We start from the raw sequence: 25,478 nt of genomic DNA, 5'->3' as shown, positions 1-25,478 counted from the left end.
ATAGGCCTGCATTAGCTGAAGTTTAATTTAAATAAAAAAATAAAACATTTCTAAGCTTTATTAGGGTAATATCAAAAGTAAGTCCAGCATTGTTTATAGGGAAAATACGAGCAGAATAGCAAATGTAAACGAGTGGGAAAAAAATGCACTACCCTCCCCAAAGCAAAAAAATGTAAAGTTTGACAGCCATCCCTCCCCCAGTAAACTTTGATCTGTCCCATAGAGGAATGCCTTAATTGTTTAAAATGTTTCAACCAGATGCTACATGGCATTGGTAACCATGCATGATGTCAACATAAATGTTGATGTGTAGAATAAATAAGCCATTTCTATTTAATTAAATTCAAATTGTATTCAAGTTATGCTTTCCTGTGGGGTGTGGCCAATGCAATTCAAATTCCAAAATTCAATTGGAATTAAAGATCCATTCACAACTCAATTCAGAATTGACCACAGCCCTGATATACAGTACATACATAAACAGAGGAGCGCTTTCATGCTCGCTCTGTCTCCTCTCTTTCTCTCTACTCTTCACTTAAAACAAAGTTGTTAATTATAGTCATTCAGCACATTTACTCTCTCTTCCTCTGTTTCTGCCTTCCTCCCCATCTCTGTCTACCTCCCTGCTCACCTTTCCTATCTATTTCTCTATATCCCTCTCTCTTCATCCTCTCTCACACTTTCAATTCACCAAGTCGGAAAGAGTTAACCTCTAATGACTCCCCATCTCGCATGAGGGAGCGTAATCATAGACTGACACTAATTAGCATAACGCAAAGGAGATAAATATTCCTAGAAAATATTACCTATTCATGAAAATCACAAGTGAAATATATTGACACACAGCTTAGCCTTTTGTTAATCACCCTGTCATCTCAGATTTTCAAAATATGCTTTACAGCCGAAGCTAGACAAGCATTTGTGTAAGTTTATCGATAGCCTAGCATAGCATTTTGTCCAGCTAGCAGCAGGTAACTTGGTCACGGAAATCAGAAAAGCAATCAAATTCAATCGTTTACCTTTGATGAGCTTCGGATGTTTTCACTCACAAGACTCCCAGTTAGATAGCCAATGTTCCTTTTTTCCAAAAATATTATTTTTGTAGGTGAAATAGCTCCGTTTGTTCTTCACGTTTGGCTGAGAAATCGCCCGGAAATTGCAGTCACGAAAACGCTGAAAAATATTCCAAATTAGCTCCATAATATCGACAGAAGCATGGCAAATGTTGTTTATAATCAAACCTCAAGGTGTTTTTCAAATATCTATTCGATAATATATCCACCGGGACAATTGTTTTTCAGTAGGACCGATTGGAATAATTGCTACCTCTGTATTTTAAGCGAGAATCACTCTGAGAGCCATTAGGTGACCAGTTGCGCAATGTAGCCGCTTACGGGTATTCTTCAACATAAATGGAATACGGAGAAAAAGTAATCTGGTTGATAGCCCATTCACTGCTCAATAGGGACGCATTGGAACACAGCGCTTTCAAAACATGAGGCACTTCCGGATTGGATTTTTCTCAGGCTTTCGCCTGCAATATCAGTTCTGTTATACTCACAAACAATATTTTTACAGTTTTGGAAACGTTAGTGTTTTCTATCCTAAGCAAATATATGCATATTCTAGCATCTTGTCCTGACAAAATATCCTGTTTACTACGGGAACGTTATTTTTCCAAAAATGAAAATACTGCCCCTTAGTCACAAAATTCTCTTCTCCCACCCCTCCCTTTTCTCAATCCCTTACATTCAGATACCCCCTCATTTTCTTTCTCTCTCTCTCTCTCTCTCTCTCTCTCTCTCTCTCTCTCTCTCTCTCTCTCTCTCTCTCTCTCTCTTTATTTCTCTTTGGGGACAAATATGTGAGTGCATGGGCTCCATCCACTCTGGTATTACTTTTGTTGTTCCTGTGTTTTTCTCCAGCCTCTCCCTCAATTTAAATTACATTTATTTTGCTTTATTGGCATGACGTAACAATGTACATATTGCCAAAGCGTACTGTACTTTGATACATTTACAATTTTAACATAATTAAAATAATAATAATCCATATTGTCAACGGGACCATCAGTAACAACAATAATCAAGGGTAAAAATAACCATGCAATCGGCCATAACAATGGCATAGAGGACATGTGCATGTTGGTTGGTCTGTCAGACACTGTCTTTCATTTTATGGCAGGCAGCAATGTAGTGTGCTGCCAACCCACCGCTCTCTGTGTCTTCCCCCAACAGGACGGGTAGCCTATTTTCATCAGAGAGGTCTTTGAAAACTTAAATAAGGGTTTACAATTTGGGGAAATGACACTCTAATTGTTTGATATATATTTAAACATTTTGTCAGGAAATGCAGCTCTGTCTCAGGTTCTGCTGTGGTGCTGTGGTTGCACAGCCTTTCCCCTACAGGGAGCCAGGTTTTCCTGTATCTACCTTTCTCAATGGCAAGGCTGTGCTCAGAGAGTCTGTACTTTGTCAAGGTTTTTCTAAGGTTTTGATCAGTAACCATGGTCAAATAGTTTGCCATGGTGTACTGTTGATTTAGGGCCAGATAGCACTGCATTTTGCTTTGTTCTTGTGTTTGCCAATAGGCCATGTAGTTTTGTTTTGACTGTGTTATAATGTAGTTTATTCTGATTAATTGGATGCTCTGGTCCTGAGGCTTTAGTGTGTTAGTAAAACAGGTTTGTGAACTCAGCCCCAGGACCAGCTGGATGAGGGGGCTCTTTTTTTTTGCTCAGCTTTTGTAGTTTTCCCCTGGACATGTAGAAGAATCTTACAAAATCTCTCTCTCTCTCTCTCTCTCTCTCTCTCTCTGTATCTCTCTCTCTCTCTCTCACTCACTCACTCACTCACTCACTCACTCACTCACTCACTCACTCACTCACTCACTCACTCTCTCTCTCTGTGTGTACAATGGAGTCAGGACAGACACCACCAGGGTGTATGTACAATGGAGTCAGGACAGACACCACCAGGGTGTGTGTACAATGGAGTCAGGACAGACACCACCAGGGTGTGTGTACAATGGAGTCAGGACAGACACCACCAGGGTGTATGTACAATGGAGTCAGGACAGACACCACCAGGGTGTGTGTACAATGGAGTCAGGACAGACACCACCAGGGTGTGTGTACAATGGAGTCAGGACAGACACCACCAGGGTGTGTGTACAATGGAGTCAGGACAGACACCACCAGGGTGTATGTACGTGTGTGCATGAACCTGTTTTTGGCTAAGGGGTTCGTGTGGACGTTGAGAAAGCTTGAGAATGTAAAATGTGAAAAGTATTTCGTAACAACTAGGTGCAGTTCTAACAAATGTCCACACAGGTGCATTGTTACTCCAAAACTTGAAGTAGCTGCAGGGTTGATGTTGCAGCCTGTTTCATTTAGTTATTGTCCAGTTTTCAGTTTTTATCAATACCTATTTACTTACATCTCTAAATGTTCAAATAATTAATATACTGTGTTTAACATTTTAAACAATTGGGAAGATTGGTAGAAGGTAACTATTAGGACAAATCTGAAAAAATGCTTGATTGAATCAAATTTTACCTCACTTTAATATATTTTTTCATTTTTTTTATCTAGAGATCTCTGACCATTCTTGATAGACTTACAGGGTAGTCTTTTCTATCTAGTTGCCTTGTTATCCCTTTTGAATATAACCTTCTTTTAATGTACACTTAAACCCCTTTTGACAATGTCATTTCTGGAGATATTTTATTTCTCACACTTAATATGTTTGATTTGGTTCAATCTCGATCAATGGCTCTCTTTACCCCGGTAAGTACTTGCTTTTCTCATACAAGTGACAGTTTTAACTACTGTGGCTGCTCTCTCTTTGTAGAGTTAATTTGATTAATTAAAAAAAATTGCCTAAGCGTTGCTTGAATATATGTAACTGCTGTTCTAATGTTGTATAGACTAGGCCTACTAATGAAAACATGAATGAGTGTACTTGGCTTTAGGAAGTGCATGAGCAGTATGCATTGTATCAAGGACATTAATGTTCCTGCGGCCGCGTGTTCATTGGTCCGCACCTCTGGGGTCGCAAATGGGATCATGAGTGGCTGAAAGGTGTTTTGAGTAAGAACGGAAAATAATGTTCACAAGTGGATGATTACTTCTGCCACATGTTAACCCAACTCCTGGAGAATGTCCCAGATTTTCAGATCCACATTCACGAGGGCTCCCAACCTGGACTGGAGGCCTTTTCATAAAGGGCAGCCCCTCTCCTCTTTGCAAAGTGTTTTCACAATCTATGGATTTCATCCTTTCCACTTTCCCATATCCCACACGCGTTATTCCCCATTGTTTGACTTCGGCGAATTGGCGATTTGGTTATGGAGCTTCCAGATTTGAATCATTCGTTTTCTGACAATGGTCAAGTTTTCCAAGGGAAGAGACTCAGAGAAAACATTTGCTTGATTGTGTCATGGCTGAAATGATTATGCTTCTACAATTTGGCCTATCACAGTTGTTATTTGCAATCCATAAATTAGGCCTACCCTTTGTCACAATATTTGCAGCATAAACCTCAATAAAATGTTGTAAACCTATCATTTTTCACTGTGCTGGTAATAATGTTGTTGTTTTTTATAAGAACATGTCTTATGTTCTCAGTGAATGATAAAATAGTCTATATTCTTGGAAATATTTTTGTAAAAGAGCTGCTCAATATTAGATTTATTTTATTTAACCTACCTACCTTGGTCACCCGACTAAATCTTTCAATGACTTCCTGATGACCAAATAAATAGAGCCGATACTGGAGCTGTGTCTTGTTGTCATCTGGACATCTTGTCATTTTTAGATGCAACTCGTGTTTTATATTTTATAAATAATATATTGAATTGAATTTATATTGAATTGAATTTGCTTTGGGTTAATACTTCTTCAAATCTATAATCCCAACCGTGTAAATGAGTTTGAGTTCCAGCTACACGGTAATAAAACACAGTTAACATTAGATGTGTCAATTAAGACTCTTAATCTTTCTGTATTTGTAGGTACCTTTATGCGTTGGGACAGAGAGTTTGGAAACGTTGGAAAATAAGATATTTCGTTCTTGTCCAGGTAGGCTAAATGTCATGATTCATTGACACTTGTTTCATTGAGAATAATACAATATTTTAAGGTATACTCGCCAAATGTATAACTTCTAACAGATTGTTTCTTCCTAGTGGACTTTTCCACTAGGAAGAAAGTTTGTTTTTGAATCATGAAGCAACACATGTTGACCATGGAGAGAAATATGCAGCAATCTATAAAAGGGAGACGGAAAAAACTGTAGTGTAATGCAAACATATATTTTCTGGAAATTACAATCTCTTATACGATCTCAGCTGATTCCCATATTTAAAAAACAGCGTAATGTGTTTTTACTAATTATAATGCAAATTTATACAGTGTGTGAACCCTTGTTAACTGTTGCAGGTCAGCCAATACACCTTTGCAATGTGCAGCTATAGAGAGAAGAAGTCTGAGCCCCATGAACTGATGCAACTAGAAGGTTACACTGTGGACTACTCCGACCCCCAGCCTGGTACACACACACACACAGGTAACTCACTTGTTACAACACTCACACTAACGTTATGTTAAGACACTATACCATACCTTATCTATCCATCCATCTTGTCTCTTATGTTATGACCATCTGCACCACATACCTTCTCTCTCTCTCTCTCTCTCTCTCTCTCTCTCTCTCTCTCTCTCTCTCTCTCTCTCTCTCTCAGGTCTCCAGGGTGGTCGAGTGTTCTTCAATGCGGTCAAGGAGGGTGACCTGGTCGTGTTTGCGAATGATGACGAGCAGGACCGGATGCTGTGGGTTCAGGCCATGTACCGCGCTACAGGCCAATCATACAAACCAATTCCACCCACCCAGAACTGCAGAGCAGGGAACTCCCAGCCATTCGCACCAATCTCACTGCTCAGTAGGTTCACTTCAACAGCATTTATTCCTTTATTCTTGAAAAATAAGATCATATAAATGGTCATGACATTTTTTACTTACAATTAACGAATGTTCAGTTTACAGTTTACACCAAATATATTGGCACACTTGCAAGATTCAGTATTTCATCTAAAATAAGTTGAAATTGAATGTTCACACATATTTGATTGATTTAACTGCACAGGACCATCCAATATTAAAATTAATTTGGTTGGAGGCAAGTTATCTGGTTTACTGTGAAATGTATCTCTCCTGTGGTAAGTTGCAGATGTATACAGGGTAAAAATAGCCATTCAACCAGTTTTGAAAAGAGAAAACAGGACATTCTGCTCCATTGCACTCCACTGTAAAATTCAAGGATGAAAATATATTTGACTGCGTCTGTATGCGGTCTTCAAATTGAATCAAACCCACAACTGTAGCAAGTCCCATGGTCCAACCAACTGAGACATCGGTATTGTGCACTCACCTTGTGTATAAGCATCACCAAAATAAGATTGTGGTTGTGTGAAACATTTCCTCTTTTTTTATATATATTGATTGTTCACAGAAAGGAAATAAACAAAGGCAATGAGTGACTGAACAAATTCAAACAGATGAATGTCTAACCCACTTGACTGGAGAGGAGAGTCTATGACAAGGCAAAGTGTTCAGTGCTGTAGCCAGAGATGGGACGTTGATCGACTGAGCTATCACTGGAACACACACGCCAGCATGGGGCTGATTTAGACCGTTAGCATGAGCATGTCGAGCCGCTGCGTGTGTGTGTGTGGCAACACACTTTTCTCCCATCAGTTGAGAGAAAGAGAGATAGAGAGGGAGTGTGTTTTCTGACACCAGAGTCATTTTGATCATTAAAATGCACGCACGTTCGTGGGGTTCTGTTCTGTATTTTTATACTGTTTTTTTTCTTCTCTCTTTTTGTTGGCATTATGCTACGGAATGTGATGGGCTCTTGGAAATAGCTCTTCAACTGGGAACAATCAGAAGTGCTAAGTGTTGTTATGATTGTGTGTGTGCGTGTACATGTGTGTGTGCAGTCCTCTCTAATGATGGTGTGTCAGAGCTCACGCACCCTGGAAGAATTTTCCTGTAGTGTGATTTAAAGGTTAAAAAACGAGCTAATAATCACACACACACACACAGTAAAATTACACTGTATACCAGTCGTCCTTGTCATCTTCCCACTCCTCCTCTCAGACACACACACACAAACAAACCTACACACACACACACACACACAGCATAGGTGTTTTGCAACGTGGGTGTTTGTTGAAGGTCAGCGTTATCCTCAAGGAGATTTGAGCCCATTAGAGAATGCCAGGTTGCTACACCATTAATAATATCCTTGCGTTGAGTTCAAATGCTGCATTTGAGCATTGGTTTCAGTAATTGAACACTCTAAGACACAGACTGTAGTAAACATGTTTTTGTTTCGCTGGCCTTCAATCATTCACTCATCGTTTGCGTGAAACAACACCATTTTAATATGTATAGTCAGACGTTATTGACCGGGATTTAATGTTGTATGGAGATGTTATCGGTATATATGTTTACGTCATAAAAAGGCCATGCTGACCATATAGATATAGTATAAGATTAGTTAAAAAGTGTTCGACCACTTTTGTTGTATGCATGAAGGTAGTTTTAACTGATTGTCATTTCCAATAATGTATTGTGAACTTAGAAGAGAAGTCGCTCCTGATTCGCATATCTTTTCCCTTCCGTGATTCGCGGATTTGTGACACATTCATCATGCTGATCTCTGTCAAGGTTCTTGTCAGTTTCTGTTTTGAAAAGCAGGTGTTTGAAGTTTAGGACTAAAGTACAACCTGTCTCATAGTTTTAGCCTTTCTCATATTTTAATTGACAGCCAAGTCTACCAGGACAGCTGAGACCTCTGAGCAGAGTTCTTACTTAAGGTGTCGGTGTGTGCATGTGTGGCAAGGAGCGATGCTGAGACTCCGATAACCTGTCCATTCGCATCTGTCACTCCCCTCAGTTCCCATGCCGGGCTCGCTCGAACAAATCAAATCACTCCGCCTGGTATACCTGAGATGTTAGCGCTCGGTGTCTCTCTTCGCCCACGTTGATAACCTGTCATCATCATATCTGCCACCTCACTGGGAGACATGCCACATGGATATGACTGCTGCCGTGACAACGCTGATGGGGCTTCAAAGAGAGGGATATGAAGAGAATGAGCGCCAACCCCCTGCACCTCCCCCTGTATCCATATTCTCTTCCCTAGTGCCACACCAGGCGTAAGGGATATACTCCTTCAGCTACAATTCAACAACTCCAGAGACACACATAAGTTGTGCTTTGTAACACACACACACACACACATCACAGTACATACCCTCTTCAACCTGTCTAGCCCCATTCACCCACATACAAACATATAGACACACAGACACAAACACACCACAGTACATACCCCCTTCAACCTGTCTAGCCACATTCACCCAACACACACGCCAACATACCCCATTCATCCACATACCCCCCACACACACACACATTATACATACACTCTAACTGACCCGACTCCAACACTCCCTGTCTAGACACACACGCACATGCACACACACACAACATATAGACACACCGACACAAACACATATTCTAACATCCCCCCTTCGTCTACAGATAATACTGTAGTTGGAAGTTAAAGATGACACGGATCAATAGGATTTCTCCTAGTGACTGGTTACATTAACACCCCCCTTATCTGCACATAATACTGTAGCTGGAAGTTAGATGTTACGGATCAATAGGATTTCTCCTAGTGACTGGATCAATTAACATCACGCCTCCTGCTGCCCCTAAATCAATACTGTCTCTCCCTCCCCGTCTCATCATCAGCTTTAATCTATATCCCTTTGTCTTGTGTTCTTTAGAATCTTCTTGTTCCTCCATATCTCCACGCCTTAAACCAAAGGACATTAAGGACACACCGCATTTAGGGTAACACATGTAAAATGACCTACATCAGAATGAAAGAAAACGGGGGCCAAGGGAGCCAAAGGGCAGGAGTACAGAAAAAGCAAGTGAAAGACAGAAGGAAAGAAAAGGGAGAGTGTCGATTCCGAGTTGATTGTGGGGATGGCACTTCTGCTGCCTTTTTTTTTTTTTTTTTTTTTTTTTTTTTTTACAAAAGCGACAGAGGAGGGTGGAGGGGGAGACGCAAATGTCTGAGAGAGCGCTTGCAGGCAAAGCACGGGGCTTTTCTCCATTCATACAAGAGTGGTGGACGAGACAGAAATGGCAGCGTTAATAAAAAGCTATCACTATTGCTTGTCTCGGGTGTGAAGCCGCGGTCATTGGAGGCGTGGGGGCAAAGATGATTTTCTCTACAGCCTTGGTCTTTTGTGGGACCATGTGTCATGTGAAGAAAAATTGGTCCCAAATGTATTTCTACAATATGGAAAAAGAGAGAGTGTTAGGCTTTTCATGGGGGTTGCTCGTTCTGCTCGACACCAGCCATTAACTGGGACGAGTCTGAAAGGACTGGAAGTGAACCTGGGCACATACAGGGCTGTCGAATCTGCCCTCATCCTTTCTTTATCTCTTTCACCTTCTCCTTTTTTCCTCTCAGTGTGTTTTCCTTATTTCTTTCTCTGACCTGGCATCATTGCTTCTAGCTGTTTATGGATGGTACAGTTGAAGTCGGAAGTTTACATACACCTTAGCCAAATACATTAAAACTCAGTTTTTCACAATTCCTGACATTTTAATCCTAGTAAAAATTCCCTGTCTTAGGTCAGTTAGTATCACCACTTTATTTTAAGAATGTGAAATCTCAGAATAATAGTAGAGAGAATGATTTATTTCAGCTTTTATTTCTTTCATCACATTCCCAGTGGGTCAGAAGTTTACATACACTCAATTAGTATTTGGCAGCATTCCCTTTAAATTGTTTAACTTGGGTCAAACATTTCGGGTAGCCTTCCACAAGATTCCCACAATAAGTTTGTTGAATTTTGGCCCATTCCTCCTGACAGAGCTGGTGTAACTGAGTCAAATTTGTAGGCCTCCTTTCTCTCACACGCTTTTTCAGTTCTGCCCACTAATTTTCTATATGATGAAGGTCAGAGCTTTGTGACGGCCACTCCAATACCTTGATTTTGTTGTCCTTAAGCCATTTTGCCACAACTTTGGAAGTATGCTTGGGGTCGTTGTCCATTTGGAAGACCCATTTGAGACCAAGCTTTAACTTCCTGACGGATGTCTTGAGATGTTGCTCCAATATATCCACATAATTTTCCTGCCTCATCATGCCATATATTTTGTGACGTGCACCAGTACCTCCTGCAGCAAAGCACCCCCTCAACATGATGCTGCCACCCCTGGCTTCAAGGTTGGGATGGTGTTCTTTGGCTTGCAAGTCTCCCCCTTTTTCCCCGAAACATAATGATGTTCTAACAGTTCTATTTCATCAGTCCAGAGGACTTTTCTCCAAAAGTAAAATCTTTGTCCCCATGTGCAGTTGCAAACCGTAGTCTGGCTTTTTTTATGGTGGTTTTGGAACAGTGGCTTTTTCCTTGCTGAGCGGCCTTTCAGGTTATGTTGATATAGGACTCGTTTTACTGTGGATATAGATACTTTTGTACCTGTTTCCTCCAGCATCTTCACAAGGTCCTTTGCTGTTGTTCTGAGATTGATTTGCACTTTTCACACCAAATTACGTCTAGGAGACAGAACACGTCTCCTTCCTGAGCGGTATGACGGCTGCATGGTCCCATGGTGTTTATAGTCGCGTACTATTGTTTGTACAGATGAATGTGGTACCTTCAGGCATTTGGAAATTGCTCCCAAGGATGAACCAGACTTGTGGAGGTCTACCATTTCTTTCTGAGGTCTTGGCTGATTCCTTTTGATTTCCCCATGATGTCAAGCAAAGAGGCACTGATTTTGAAGGTAGGTCTTGAAATACATCCGCAGGTACACCTCCAATTGACACAAATTATATAAATTAGCCTATCAGAAGCTTCTAAAGCCATTACATAATTTTCTGGAATTTTCCAAGCTATTTAAAGGCATAGTCAACATTCCCACTGGAATTGTGATACAGTGAGTTAAGTGAGAGTTAAGTGAAATAATCTGTCTGTAAACAAGTGTTGGAAAAATTACTTGTCATGCACAAAGTATATGTCCTAACCGACTTGCCAAAACTAAAGTTTGTTCACAGGAAATTTGTGGAGTGGTTGAAAAACGAGTTTTAATGCCTCCAACCTAAGTGTATGGAAACTTCCAAATTCAACTGTATGTGCATTGATGCTTTCTTTTCAACGATGTTCTCTCCCTTTCCTGTCCATTCACTGGCTCTTTGTGTGACATTGAAAATATCCAGCCTTAGAGACAGACAATGAGATGTAGGACACAAACACACATACACAGGCTCTATGTAGGAACAGTCATTAGGAAGATCCACTGAAAAGGTGACCCTTAAGTTTCAAGGTCAAGGCTTATCCACCGCTGACCAAATGACTTACCTTTTTTGAAGTGATGCTTTACCAAGACTAAGAATATCAGTGTCGTGACGAGACTCGTTACATGCTTGTGTTTGTGTCACTGTTTTTTCTCACATACTCTCGCTTGTTGCAAGAGTTTCTGTCAGTTTCTCATATTTACAGCTGAAATTTGGAAACTGGATTTCACAGAGTATCTCAAGCCAATGGAGGTGGGAACTAATAACCAAAGCAGCGAAAACTGATGATGCCAATGCAGTCGAATAGATTTCCCTCCGTTTTACACTCCCGTTTCACGGTTGAACTCAAAGGTGTGAATTGCTGTGAGCAGATGTTCCCTCATTCTGTATGCTGGGATTTGATTTGAACAGGAGGAGTCTGTGCTGTCGGGGCTTGCAAAGTTGCGCTCCATTGTTCAGTAAAATGATCTATTTTCATTGATGGAGATGCAGGATGGAATGGATTTTTTTGGTTAACCGTTTCTCTATAGCTCTTCTACTCATTCGGCCTCTTACCCTCTCTCTGTCTGCTCTTACTCTCTCACTCACTCTCGCTCACTCTTTTTTTCTCTCTCCCACTCTCTCAGGTCTGGATTGCTCTCAGAGGCAGGGGGTAGAGGAGCTGATCTCTGCGGTGCCCTGTCGGTTTGACCACGCCGCCTTGTTCCCTTTTCTGCAGAAGCAGACCCTACAGCACCGGATGAATGACTCCTTCTCCTGCCTGGTGAGAGAAAGAGAGAGAGGGGCAGATAAAGATGGTCCTTAATTGAATGTTTACTTGTCTATATGCCAGACATTTTTGAAAAAAAGGAGACAGGCCTCCAATTTTGGGAGGGGGAGACAGAGTGGGAGAGAAATCCTCTGCTAGGCCTAGCTTTAGGACTCTGCGTGCAGCAAGAATCTCATGCCTCGGGGGTTTGGGAACTCTCACACTCAATGAAGTGGGATAAACGGTGCTAATCAATACTTCCCAAATAGAAACATGACCCTCACAGACAACTGCTGGGCCTATTCAGTGGAGAGGAAGCCAAAAGCCATGCATGGCACAGAGAAGGGGTGTGGGGGGGTGGGGTGGGGGGTGTACTTGGCCATATGTGCAATTCATATAGTGGTCAATTCCCTTTCAATTTCAGGAATTCAGCTATATGCAGATTTTTTTTTAATGTGAAATGTGTAAATAGGCCATCTTTCAGATTCAAAATCAGATCCAATCCCTTTATATACTGCTATTGAGATTGAGTTGAGCATTGTCTCAAACAAACATCCGGTGAAAGTGCAGAGAGCCACATAAAATAACAGAAATACTCATCATAAACATTGATAAAAGATACAAATGTTAAACATACGAATACAGATAAACTTCTCCTTAATACAACCGCTGTGTCAGATTTCAAAAAGGCTTTACAGCGAAAGCACACTTTGCGATCATGTTAGGTCAGCTCCTAGCCACAGAAACCCATACAGCCATTTTCCAACCAAGGAGAGTGTTACAAAAGTCAGAAATAGCATTAAAATGAATCACTTACCTTTGATGATCTTCATCTGGTGGCACTCCCAGGTCTCCATGTTAGACAACAAATGTTTGTTTTGTTCGATAAAGTTAATCTTTATGTCCAAATACCTCCATTTTGTTGGTGCGTTTTGTTCAGAAATCCAAAGGCACAATGCGCGCTATCAAAACAAGACGAAAAGTTTAAAAAGTACAATAAAAGATAGTAGAAACATGTCAAACGATGTTTAAATTCAATCCTCAGGTTGTTTTTGTCATAAATAATAAATAATATTTCAACCGGACTAAAGCTTCGTCAATGGAAAAGGTAAACAAGAAATGCCCACTCTCGATCACGTGCTTGGTTCATGGATGGACATTTCCACTGTCCTCTCATTGAAAGCAGTGTATCACCCTAATTTTTCAGAGTAAAAGCCTGAAACAATGCCTAAAGACTGGCCACATGTAGAGGAAGCCACAGAGTTCGTAAACTGGGTCCTAAGTCTTTGTATGGTGGATAGGCTTTCAATGGAAAAACAGCTTTTCAAAATAATAGTACTTCCTGGTTGGTTTTTCCTCTGGTTTTCGCCTGCCATATCAGTTCTGTTATACTCACAGACATTATTTTAACAGTTTTGGAAACTTTAGAGTATTTTCTATCCAAATATACTAATTATATGCATATCCTAGCTTATGGGCCTGAGTAGCAGGCAGTTTAATTTGGGCACGCTTTTCATCCAAAATTCCGAATGCTGCCCCCTACCCTAGTGAAGTTAACATGGGATCATATACTTACAACTAAACTGGATATTATGTGAAAAAATACAGTACCAGTCAGATGTTTTGATACACCTACTCATTCCAGGGTTTTTATTTTTACAATTTTCTACATTGTAGAATAATGGTGAAGACGTCAAAATGACAAAATAACCCATATGGAATCATGTAGTAACCAAAAAGGTGTTAAACAAATCAAAATATATTTCAGGTTCTTCTAAGTAGCCACCCTTTGCCTTGATAACACCTTTGCACACTCTTGGCATTCTCTCAATCATCTTCATGAGGTAGTCACCTGGAAACATTTCAATTAACAGGTGTGCCTTGTTCAAAGTTCATTTGTGGAATTTCTTTCCTTCTAAATGCGTTTGAGCCAATCAGTTGTGTTGTGACAAGGTAGGGGGGTTATACAGAAGATAGCCCTATTTGGTAAAAGACCAAGTCCATATTATGGCAAGAAAAGCTCAAATAAGCAAAGAGAAACAACAGTCAATCATTACTTTAAGACATGAAGGGCAGTCAATACGGAACATTTCAAATACTTTGAAAGTTTCTTCAAGTGCAGTGGCAAAACCATCAGGTGCTATGATGAAACTGGCTCTCATGAGGACCGTCACAGGAATGAAAGAATCAGAATTGCCTCTGCTGCAGACCATAAGTTCATTAGAGTTACCAGTCTCAGAAATTGCAGCCCAAATAAATGCTTCATAGAGTTTAAGTAACAGACAAATCTCAACATCCACTGTTCAGAGGAGACTGCGTGAATCAGGCCTTCATGGTCGAATTGTGGCAAAGAAACCACTACTAATGGACACCAATAAAAAGAAAAGACTAGCTTAGTCTGATGAGTCTAAATTTGAGATTTTTGGTTCCAACCGTCGTGTCTTTATGAGACACAGAGTAAGTGAACGGATTATTTCCGCATGTGTGGTTCTAACTGTGAAGCAATGAGGAGGAGGTGTGATGGTGTGGGGGTGCATTGCTCGTTTTCAAGGCACAATTAACCAGCATGGCTACCACAGCATTCTGTAGCGATACACCATCACATCTGGTTTGCGCTTAGTAGGATTATAATTTGTTTTTCAACAGGACAATGACCCAACACACCTCAAGGCTGTGTAAGGGCTATTTTACCAAGAAGGAGAGTGATGGAGAGCAGCATCAGATGACCTAGCCTCCACAATCACCAGACCTCAACCCAGTTGAGAAGTTTTGGGATGAGATTGACTGCAGTGTGTGTGAGTGAAGGAAAAGCAGCCAACAATTGCTCAGCATATATGGGAACTCCTTCAAGACTGTTGGAAAAGTATTCCAGGTGAAGCTGGTTGAGAGAATGCCAAGAGTGTGCAAAGCTGTCACCAATGCAAAGGGTGGCTCCTTTGAAGAATCTCAAATATAAAATATGTTTTGATTTGTTTAACAATTCTTTGGCTACTACTTGATTCCATATGTGTTATTTAATTGTGTTGATGTCTTCGCTATTGTTCTACAATGGATAAAACAGTAAAAATAAAGAAAAACCCTTGAATGAGTAGGTGTGTCCAAACTTTTGACTGGTACTGTATATTTAGCACGTATTTTCTTGTCTGTGTGTTTGTACACATGTAAAGGACACTCTTGAAAAGTGAGTCATGTTAAAAAGGTTAAGTTTGAGGCTTGTGACATCTCCCCCCCCCCCCCACACACACACACACGCATGAAGACTCTCTAATGCACACATACTAAGATTCTTCCTCATCAGTGTGAATGTGTTGCCAAACTAGTAGGTGGAATGGCCAGTCATGCTGAAACTGAATTATTATTCAGACACACACACGCCCACACACACACACACACACACACACACACCCTCCTCTCACCACGACACACCTCCTCCTTAGCCCTAGCAAAGCAATTAAGATCATTTTAATTAGAAATATCACAGCTGATGAATAGCTCTTAATTGCTTTGCGCTAGTCACATGAAGCTGAATACACTTGAATGAGGCCTTGAGAACAATGCTCAGAAAACAATTTGCTCTGTCAAAACCTCTGTTTGACAGAGCATATTGTGCCTTCAGAAAGTATGACTTATTACACATTTTGTCATGTTACAGCCTGAATTCCAAATGGATTCAATCGTATTTTTCCCTCACCCATCTACACACAATACCCCATAATTACAAAGTGAAAAGATGTGTTTAGACATTTTAGCAAATGTATTCACACCCCTGAGTCAATAATATCACATGTTAGATTCACCTTTGGCATTGATTATAGCTGTGAGTCTATATTTACCCATTTATCATTTTCAAAAGGTTTCAAGATCTGTCAAATTGGTTGAGGATCATTGCTAGACAACCATTTAAGTCTTGACATAGTTTTCCAATCAGATTTAATGGGAAAATCGAGCCAAAACCACAAATTCCTTTAATTTACAGTGTTAACTAACACTAATATGTGAGAACAATATATTTTGTGAACCTATGTTTCATTTTTGCATTATAATAAGGTTGGTAGCAACATGGAAAATCATTGTAGAAATCTGTTGCAGCTCAAGTCAACATCAAAATCCACAATGCAATGCTCTCTCTATGGGCTGGCTAGCAAATGTAGCTATCACAATAATACCAAAGACAGTTTTAACATGTAACGTAGATAGTTAGTTGTAAAATTGCCTAAGCAAAATGCACTATCAATGTAGGGTTGTTGTCATTGTTGGAAGGTGAACCTTTGCCCCAGTCAGGCCAAATCGTTAAATCTTGGTTTTTTATCAGACCAGAGAATTTTGTTTGTCATGGTTTGAAAGTCCTTTAGGTGCCTTTTTGGCAAATTCCAAGTGGGCTGTCATGTACCTTTTACTGGGGAGTGGCTTCTGTCTGGCCACTGTACCATAAAGACTTGATTGGTAGAGTGCTGCAGAGATGGTTGTCGTTCTGGAAGGTTCTCCCATCTCCGTAGAGGAACTCTGGAGCTCTGTCAGAGTGACCACCAGGTTCTTGGTCAATTCCCTGACCGAGGCCCTTCCCCAGATCTATGCCTTGACACAATCCTGTCTCGGCACTCTACGGACAATTCCTTTGACCTCATGGCTTGGTTTTTTCTCTGACATGCACTGTCAACTGTGGGACCTTAGACAGGTGTGTGCCTTTCCAAATCATGTCTAATCAATTGAATTTACCACAGGTGGACTCTAATCAAGCTGTAGACGCAACTCAAGGATTATCAATGGAAACAGGATGTTGTTTCAATATATCCACATCATCTTCTTTCTTCATGATGCCATCTATTTTGTGAAGTGCACCAGTCCCTCCTGCAGCAAAGCACCTCTACAACATGATGCTGCCTCCCCTGTGCTTCACGGTTGGGATGGTGTTCTTCAGCTTGCAAGCCTTCCCCTTTTTCCTCCAAACATAACGATGGTCATTATAAACAAACAGTTATATGTTTGTTTCATCAGAACAGAGGACATTTCTCCAAAAAGTACAATCTTTGTCCCCATGTGCAGTTGCAAACTGTAGTCTGGCTTTTTTATGGCGGTTTTGGAGTAGTGGCTTCTTCCTTGTTGAGCGGCCTTTCAGGTTATGTCGATATAGGACTCGTTTTACTGTGGATGTAGATACTTTTGTACCTGTTTCCTCCAGCATCTTCACAAGGTCCTTTGCTGTTGTTCTGGGATTGTTTTGCACTTTTTGCACCAAGGTACGTTCATCTCTAGGAGACAGAACGTGTCTCCTTCCTGAGCGGTATGGCCCCATGGTGTTTATACGTGCATGTCCACCTGGCCATGCTGCTGTTCCAGTTTCAACTGACCTGAGCCCTAGGACCATGCCCCAGGACTACCTGACATGATGACTCCTTGCTGTCCCCAGTCCACCTGGCCATGCTGCTGTTCCAGTTTCAACTTCCACCTGACTGTGCTGCTGCTCCAGTTTCAACTGTTCTGCCTTATTATTATTCGACAATGCTGGTCATTTATGAACATTTGAACATCTTGGCCATGTTCTGTTATAATCTCCACCCGGCACAGCCAGAAGAGGACTGGCCACCCCACATAGCCTGGTTCCTCTCTAGGTTTCTTCCTAGGTTTTGGCCTTTCTAGGGAGTTTTTCCTAGCCACCGTGCTTCTACACCTGCATTGCTTGCTGTTTGGGGTTTTAGGCTGGGTTTCTGTACAGCACTTTGAGATATCAGCTGATGTACGAAGGGCTATATAAATAAATTTGATTTGATTTGATGTCATTGTTTGTACAGATGAACATGGTACCTTCAGGCATTTGGAAATTTCTCCCAAGGATGAACCAGACTTCTGGAGGTCTACAATTGGTTTTCTGAGGTCTTGGCTGATTTCATTTGATTGTCCCATGATGTCAAGCAAAAAGGTACTCAGTTTGAAGGTAGGCCTTGAAATACATCCACAGGTACACCTCCAATTGACTCAAATTATGTAAATTAGCCATCAGAAGCTTCTAAAGCCATTACATAATTTTCTGGAATTTTCCAAGCTGTTTAAAGGCACAGTCAACTTAGTGTATGTAAACTTCTGACCCATGGAATTGTGATACAGTGTATAAGTGAAATAATCTGTCTGTAAACAATTGTTGGAAAAATTACTTGTGTCATGCACAAAGTAGATGTCCTACCCGACGTACCAAAACTATAGTTTGTTCGCCAGAAATTTGTGGTGGTTAAAAAACTAGTTTTAATGACTCCAACCTAAGTGTATGTAAACTTCCGACTTCAACTGTATATAAATAAGATATTACTGTTTTTTAAAAACCTGTTTTCGCTTTGTATTTAGGGGGTATTGTGTGTAGATTGATTTGGAGAATAAAATAAAAATAAAATAGAATGAGGGTGTAAAGTAACAAGATGTGGAAAAAGTCAAGGGGTCTGAATACTTTCCGAATACAACTGTATACACTGACTTTGAGAAGGGATTGAGTGATGATTAGCATAGCAACCGTGTGACGCAGCATGACAACATGAACGCGATTGGTCGACATTCTGCTGGGTGGGGCGTTATACGTTCCTTAATTCATTGGATTCAATTCTCCTTTCTATAATATCTTTGGCAACGGCACAATGTAATGCACTCTGGACTAAAGAGTAATAAAGAGAAGACATCCTCCTGAGTTATGACATCGGCCAGTATTGAAGTCTGATATGTATGGTAGATCGTTTTGTGATCTAATTTTAATTTTCCTATTATCTTCCTGTGTAGTGAGAGTGACTTACCGTCCAGATTTCTGACTGCTTAAACGGCAATAACTCAGATACTCCTGAAAACATTAAATGACCCAGGGAATCGATAGAACATCACTCAGAGATGCACAAGAACAATATAACATTCAAAATGGGTGAACCTTTCCTTTAAGTCAAAATTGTAACTCAGACACTCAGGAACATTCACTGTCTTCTTGGTAAGCAACGCTAGTGTAGATTTGGCTTTGTGTTTTAGGTTATTGTCCCGCTGAAAGGTGAATTCATCTCCCAGAGTCTGGTAGAAAGCAGACTGAACCAGGTTTTCCTCTAGGATTTTGCCTGTCCTTAGCTCCATTCCTTTACATTTTTATCCTGAAAAACTCATCAGTCCTTAATGATTATGAGCATACCCATAACATGATGCAGCCACCACTATTGGATTTGCTGGACAATACACTTTCTTTGTATTCAGGACAAAAAGTTAATTGCGTTGCCACTTTTTTCACTATTACTTTAGTGCCTTGTTGCTAACAGGATCTATTATGTACAGGCTTCCTTCTCTGTAACTGTTTTAAAGTCACTATTGGCCTCATGGTGAAATCCCAGAGGGGTTTCCTTCCTCTCTGGCAACTGAGGATGCCTGTATTTTTGTAGTGACTGGGTGTATTGATACACCATCCAAAGTGTAATTAATAACTTCACTATGCTCAAAGGGATATTCAATGGGTGTGTTTTTTTTTCCTATTTTCATCTACCAATAGGTGCCCTTCTTTGCGAGGCATTGGAAAACCTCCCTGGTCTTTGTGGTTGAAATTCACTGCTCGACTGATGTACCTTACAGATGTGTGGGTTATGATGAGGTAGTCAAAAATCATGTTAAACACTAGTATTGCACTATTATTAAGTCCATGTAACTTATTAAGCAAATATTTACTCCTGAATGCATTTAGGCTTGCCATAACAAAGGGATTGAATACTTATTGACTCCAGACATTTCAGCTTTTCATTTTTTATGAATTTATAAAGAAAATTGGAAAATATAATTAGACTTTGACATTATGGGGTATTGTGAGAAGTCCAGTGACAAAAATTATAATTTTTTAAAATTCAGGCAGTAATGCAATTCTTTTGGGAAAAAGTCAAGGGGTGTGAACACTTTCTGAGGGCGCTGTAAGTCAACTGTAGCTGTCATAATGTAAATGAGCATTTCATCATCTAGTGACATGAAGCCGTGTTTAAAAAAAAAAGATTACATACATAATTTGATTTTGACGGAAAGTAATACACCAACATCATGGACTCTTGTTTAAAATGGTGTACATGGTTGTTCTAATCTAATGCAAATAAAATGTAAATTTTTTTAATCAACATCTCCCTCCTTCCTATTTGTTTCTGCAATTTTTATTCGAAAGCCAAGTTCGAATCCCACAAAACCTTCTCCACTGTGCAATCCGATTTCCGAGCTGGTCACGGGTGTCTTCATCGACCTGGCCAAGGCGTTAGACTCTGTCAATCACTGTATTCTTATCGGCAGACACAATAGCCTAAGTTTCTCAAATGACTGCCTCAACTGGTTCACCAACTACTTTGCAGACATAGTTCAGTGTGTCAAATCATAGGGCCTGTTGTCCGGACCTCTGGCAGTCTCTATGGGGGTACCACAGGGTTAAATTCTCGGGCCGACTCTTTTCTCTGTATATATCAATAATGTCGTGGCCGCCTTTCCTTCCAGTTCTCTGCTGCCAGTGACTGGAACGAATTGCAAAAATCGCTAAAGCTGTAGACTTCTATTTCCCTCACTAACTTTAAACATCAGCTATCTGAGCAGCTAACCGATTGCTGCAGCTGTACATAGTCCATCTGTAAATAGCCCACCCAATCTACCTACCTCATCCCCATATTGTTTTTATTTACTTTTCTACTCTTATGCACACCAGTGTCTCTACCTGCACATGATCATCTGCTCATTTATCACTCGTGTTAATCTGCTAAATTGTTATTATTTCGCTACTATGGCCTATTTATTGCCTACCTCCTCACGCCATTTGCACACACTGTATATAGACATTCTTTTTTTCTGTTGTGTTATTGACTGTACGCTTGTTTATTCCATGTGTAACTCTGTGTTGTTGTTTGTGTCGCACTGCTTTGCTTTATCTTGGCCAGGTCGCAGTTGTAAAAGAGAACTTGTTCTTAGCTAGCTTACCTGGTTAAATGAAGGTATAATGTAAAAAATTTAATTAAAACATTTAAAAAATATATATATATATAAATGTGCACACAACAGCCTATGTTCAACAGGTTAGGTTTTTCAAAAGGTGACACAACAACTTTAATTCTAGCTGGTTCCATTTTGCGAGGGGTCACATTTACAAGAGCTATGACACAGAGTTGACCAAGACCAGGCCAAGCAGATCTTCTGTCACTCAGCACACAGGAACCATGTTCGTTAGAGAGAGCTAACGAGGCAGTCAGCTCGTTAATGGCTAATTGAGCGGTCAGCGCCAAGACTTGAGTGGGCCATCTGTTTGTCACAGTGGAACATCTTGTCACATGCTGCCAGGCTGCAGGGCGCTCGGCTGTATTCTTTTGTAGTGTGATATTAATAGATCCAACAGAGAAATAGAGAATGATTCAGATGGAGAGAGGGAAAAAGAGAGAGACAACGATTCAGAAAGAAAGAGAGAACGATTCAGATGGAGAGAGGGAGAAAGAGAGAATGAATAAATAAAGGGGGAGGGAGAATTGGAGAGGTAGGAGTGACAGAGCGATAGAAAAGGAAATGAAAGAAAGAATGCCTAAAAGGAAACGTGTGCTGAATGCCTCCTAGTCAGGTCATATCCAACTGTCTAAGTGGAGCCTGTTTTGATTGACTGTACAAAGAGTCTGCCAGTATATTAAGACATAAAGGAATCCTATTGTATCCCAGTCCCTAACAGGATGGTTCAAGGTTGCTTTTATTTTCAGTATGAGGAAGACCAAAAATTGGAGACGCTTACATGCTGACCAGACCGCGCGTGTCCGCGGGGATTTCGTCTACCCACACCAGACGCGATCAGGACACGCAGGTTGAAATATCAAAAAGAACTCTGAACCAACTATATTAATTTGGAGACATGTCAAAAAGCATTAAACATTTATGGCTATTTAACTAGCTAGCTTGCTGTTGCTAGCTAACTTGTCCTGGGATATAAACATTGAGTTGTTATTTTACCTGAAATGCACATATCTTCTACTCCGACAATTAATCCACAGATAAAAGGGTAAACCAAGTTATTTCTAGTAATCTCTCCTCCTTCATGCTTCTTCTGTTTTGGACTTTATATGGCGGTTGGCAACCAACTTTAAGGTGCATTACCACCACCAACTGGGCTGGAGTGTGGACCTCAGTTCATCTTTCAATCATCAACGTGGGTATATGCTCCTCAAAATGAATGAGGAGATGGCACGTGTGTATATGCTCCTAAAAACCAATGAGGAGATGGGAGAGGCGGGACTTGCAGCGTGTCAAGCATCACAAATAGAACCAAGTTATATTCTAGCGCCTGGCTGCGCAGACGCTCATTGACGCACGCGAGCATTGTGGGTGCAATGATTGAATAACATATATGTGTACATTTATTTTGCAATGCGACACCAGCGGCGTGGGCAGCATATTATCATTTGTATCCATCGACATGTTGTTGTTTCTGACAAAAAATATGAAAAAAGTATTTTATTTATATTATATTTATATATTTATTCAGCCTTCCATGTAAAAGTATATCAAGAGCATCATTAATGTGGAAATAGAAACTAGCCAAACTCAGACAGGGGGCACAGTATTGCGCATGTCTGGGTTGCTCCCAAATCAAACCATAGCCACCCAAAGAGTCTCGGTTACTATGCCAGGGATCTATTGGCGTTGTCGTGGGCGACTGCTCAGCGGAGGTGCTAATTTGTTAATATTCCTTCCGAGAGGAGTCTTAATTAGGTTTGTAAGATTCATGCCTAATTTTGTTATTATGCGCAGGATGAATGAACTAATGATTGTTCCAGGATTTCAGATCGCTCCAAACTTCCTATTTCACGCGTGACATTTTTTTTGCCAATGAATTAATTGTTTGTTGTTAACCTTGCGCTCCTTTGTTTATTTGTTGGAAATAGTCTGGGAGTTTCTCTTTAAATAAAAAAATCCACTGAAAACCACTAATTCTTATAATTTACAGTGTTAAATAACACTCATATGTGAGAACACATTCTTTTGTGAACAAACGTTTCATTTTGTCGTTGGTAAGGTTGGTAGCAACATGTGAAAATCTGTTGCTGCTCAAGTCAACTACAAAACCCACTGCCATTGTCTCTATGGGCTGGCTGGCTGGCTGGCTAGGTAGCTAGCTAGCAAATGTACAGTAGGTACACACAATAATACCAAAGTCAATATCAGCATGTGAAGTAGCTAGTTAGCTATATTATTGCCTGAACAAACTGCACAATCAATTTAGTCTGGAATCTCACCATGTTCAACCGGCAGATCGATGTGCCTCACAGAGTGTGATATTCGTAATGGCCATGCAACGGCACCATGCAACGGCACCATGCAATGCACCCTGGACTAAAGAGGCAGACAAATAGGAGAAATGTGGTGGACCTTCTGTTAAATTACACATTTCTCGAGGTAGGAATATCGCAAAAATATGATCAGTATTGAAATCTACATGTATGTTAGACAATTTCGCAATCGAAAAGTTGTTTTCCTATTAACGTCCAGTGTATTGAGAGCTGCTTTATCGCAATGCTGCGTCATGCCGGCCAAATTTCTGCCTGCTTGAACAGCAATAGTTTGGATACACATGAAAACATGAAATGACCCAGGGAATCAATATAACATCTCTCAGAGATGCACAAAAACAATATAACATTCAATATGGGTGAATCTTTCCTTTAACAGCTTATTGCAGAGGGTTGTATCTTAGCTGTATGCTCTATTTACAGTGATAATTGAGCTTCTGTCATAGCTCCTGCTTTAAACTCATAGATTGCCTTTATTTTTTTGTTTGAAGATGTGTACTCTAGTTTTGAAAATGAATGTGTACTTTACTACCCTTTAATGACAAAGAGAAAGCAAGTTTTTAGAAATGTTTCCATTTAAAATCAAATAAAACAGACATACCTTATTTACATAAGTATTCTAACCCTTTGCTATGAGACATGAAATTGAGCTCAGCTATATCCTGTTTCCATTGATCATCCTTTAGATGTTTCTACAACTTAATTGGAATCCACCTGCGGTCAAATCAATTGAGGAAAAACCAAGCCATGATGTCGAAGGAATTGTCTATAGAGCTCCGAGACAGGATTGTGTCCAGCCACAGATCTGGGGAAGGGTACCAAAAAATGTATGCATCATTGAGGGTCCCCAATAACGCAGTGGCCTCCATCATTCTTAAATGGAAGATGTTTGGAACTACCAAGACTCTTCCTAGAGTTGGCCGCCCAGCATAACTGAGTGGAAGCTACTCCTCAGTAAAAGGCACATCATAGCCCACTTGGAGTTTGCCAAAAGGCATCTAAAGACTCTCAGACCATGAGAAACAATATTCTCTGGTCTGATGAAACCAAGATTGAAATCTTTGGCCTGAATGCCAAGCGTCACGTCTGGAGGAAACCTGGCACACTCCCTACGGTGAAGCTTGGTAGTGGCAGCATCATGCTGTGGGGATGTTTTTCAGCACCAGGGACTGGGAGACTAGTCAGGATCGAGGCAAAGATGGAGCAAATTACAGAGAGATTTTTGATGAAAACCCTGCTCCAGAGAGGTCATGACCTCAGACTGGGTCGAAGGTTCCCCTTCCAACAGGACAACGACCCAAAGCACTCAGCCAAGACATTGCAGGAATGGCTTCGGAACAAGTCTCTGAATGTCCTTGAGAGGCCCAGCCAGAGCCCGGACTTCAACCCGATCTAACATCTCTGGAGAGACCTGAAAATAGCTGTGCTGCAACACTCCCCATCCAACCTGACAGCGCTTAAGAGGCTCTGCGGAGAAGAATAGGAGAAACTCCCCAAATATAGGTGTGCCAAGCTTGTAGCGTTATACCCAAGAAGACTTCAGGCTGTAATCTCTGCCGAAGGTACTTCAACACAGTACTGAGTAAAGGGTCTGAATACTTATGTAAATTTTAAATTTTGTATAAATTAGCAAACATTTAAAAAAAAAAAAAAAAAAAACTATTTTTGCTTTGTCATTATGGGGTATTGTGTGTAGATTGAGGGGGCAAAGAACAATTTAATCCATTTTAGAACAAAATGTGAAAGTGAAGGGGTATGAATACCTTCTGAATGCACTGTACATCCCCCGCTGTGGTGGGGATCATGGTTCGATACCCACATCAGCCCTACACATGTCGAATCCCTTTATTCTTCCCCCTACTTATCTGCTCCCATCCTTTTACAAGTACATTCAAATGTGTGTAAGTAGTTCGGAATTCCAATCTCCGCCCCCCCAAAAAAGAAGCCGTAATTATCTATCAATTGTTTTCAACAGACTCCAGTCAGAGACCATCTGTGGCAGGCTCCCCAATAACTCAAAGCTGTCCTCTCTAGCCTGTCTTCTG

At 40.6% G+C, this 25,478-nt stretch overlaps 1 protein-coding gene across 1 annotated transcript in view; it reads left to right on the top strand.

Moving 5' to 3' along the window:
• The window catches only part of LOC115134470 (calcium-dependent secretion activator 2-like), a 178,825-nt gene that overhangs the window by 74,325 nt on the left and 79,022 nt on the right, over positions 1-25,478 (top strand). The window contains exons 7-10 of the mRNA XM_065022669.1: positions 5,014-5,080; positions 5,441-5,549; positions 5,743-5,940; positions 12,021-12,157. Coding sequence (XP_064878741.1) covers positions 5,014-5,080; positions 5,441-5,549; positions 5,743-5,940; positions 12,021-12,157 — 511 coding nt within the window. The remainder of the gene's footprint in view (positions 1-5,013; positions 5,081-5,440; positions 5,550-5,742; positions 5,941-12,020; positions 12,158-25,478) is intronic.

This window comes from Oncorhynchus nerka, linkage group LG9a (assembly GCF_034236695.1).
Source record: "Oncorhynchus nerka isolate Pitt River linkage group LG9a, Oner_Uvic_2.0, whole genome shotgun sequence".
In the NCBI taxonomy this organism is placed as follows: domain Eukaryota; kingdom Metazoa; phylum Chordata; class Actinopteri; order Salmoniformes; family Salmonidae; genus Oncorhynchus; species Oncorhynchus nerka.
Note: the sequence above shows the minus strand (reverse complement) of the source record. Positions and strands in the feature narration are given on the sequence as shown.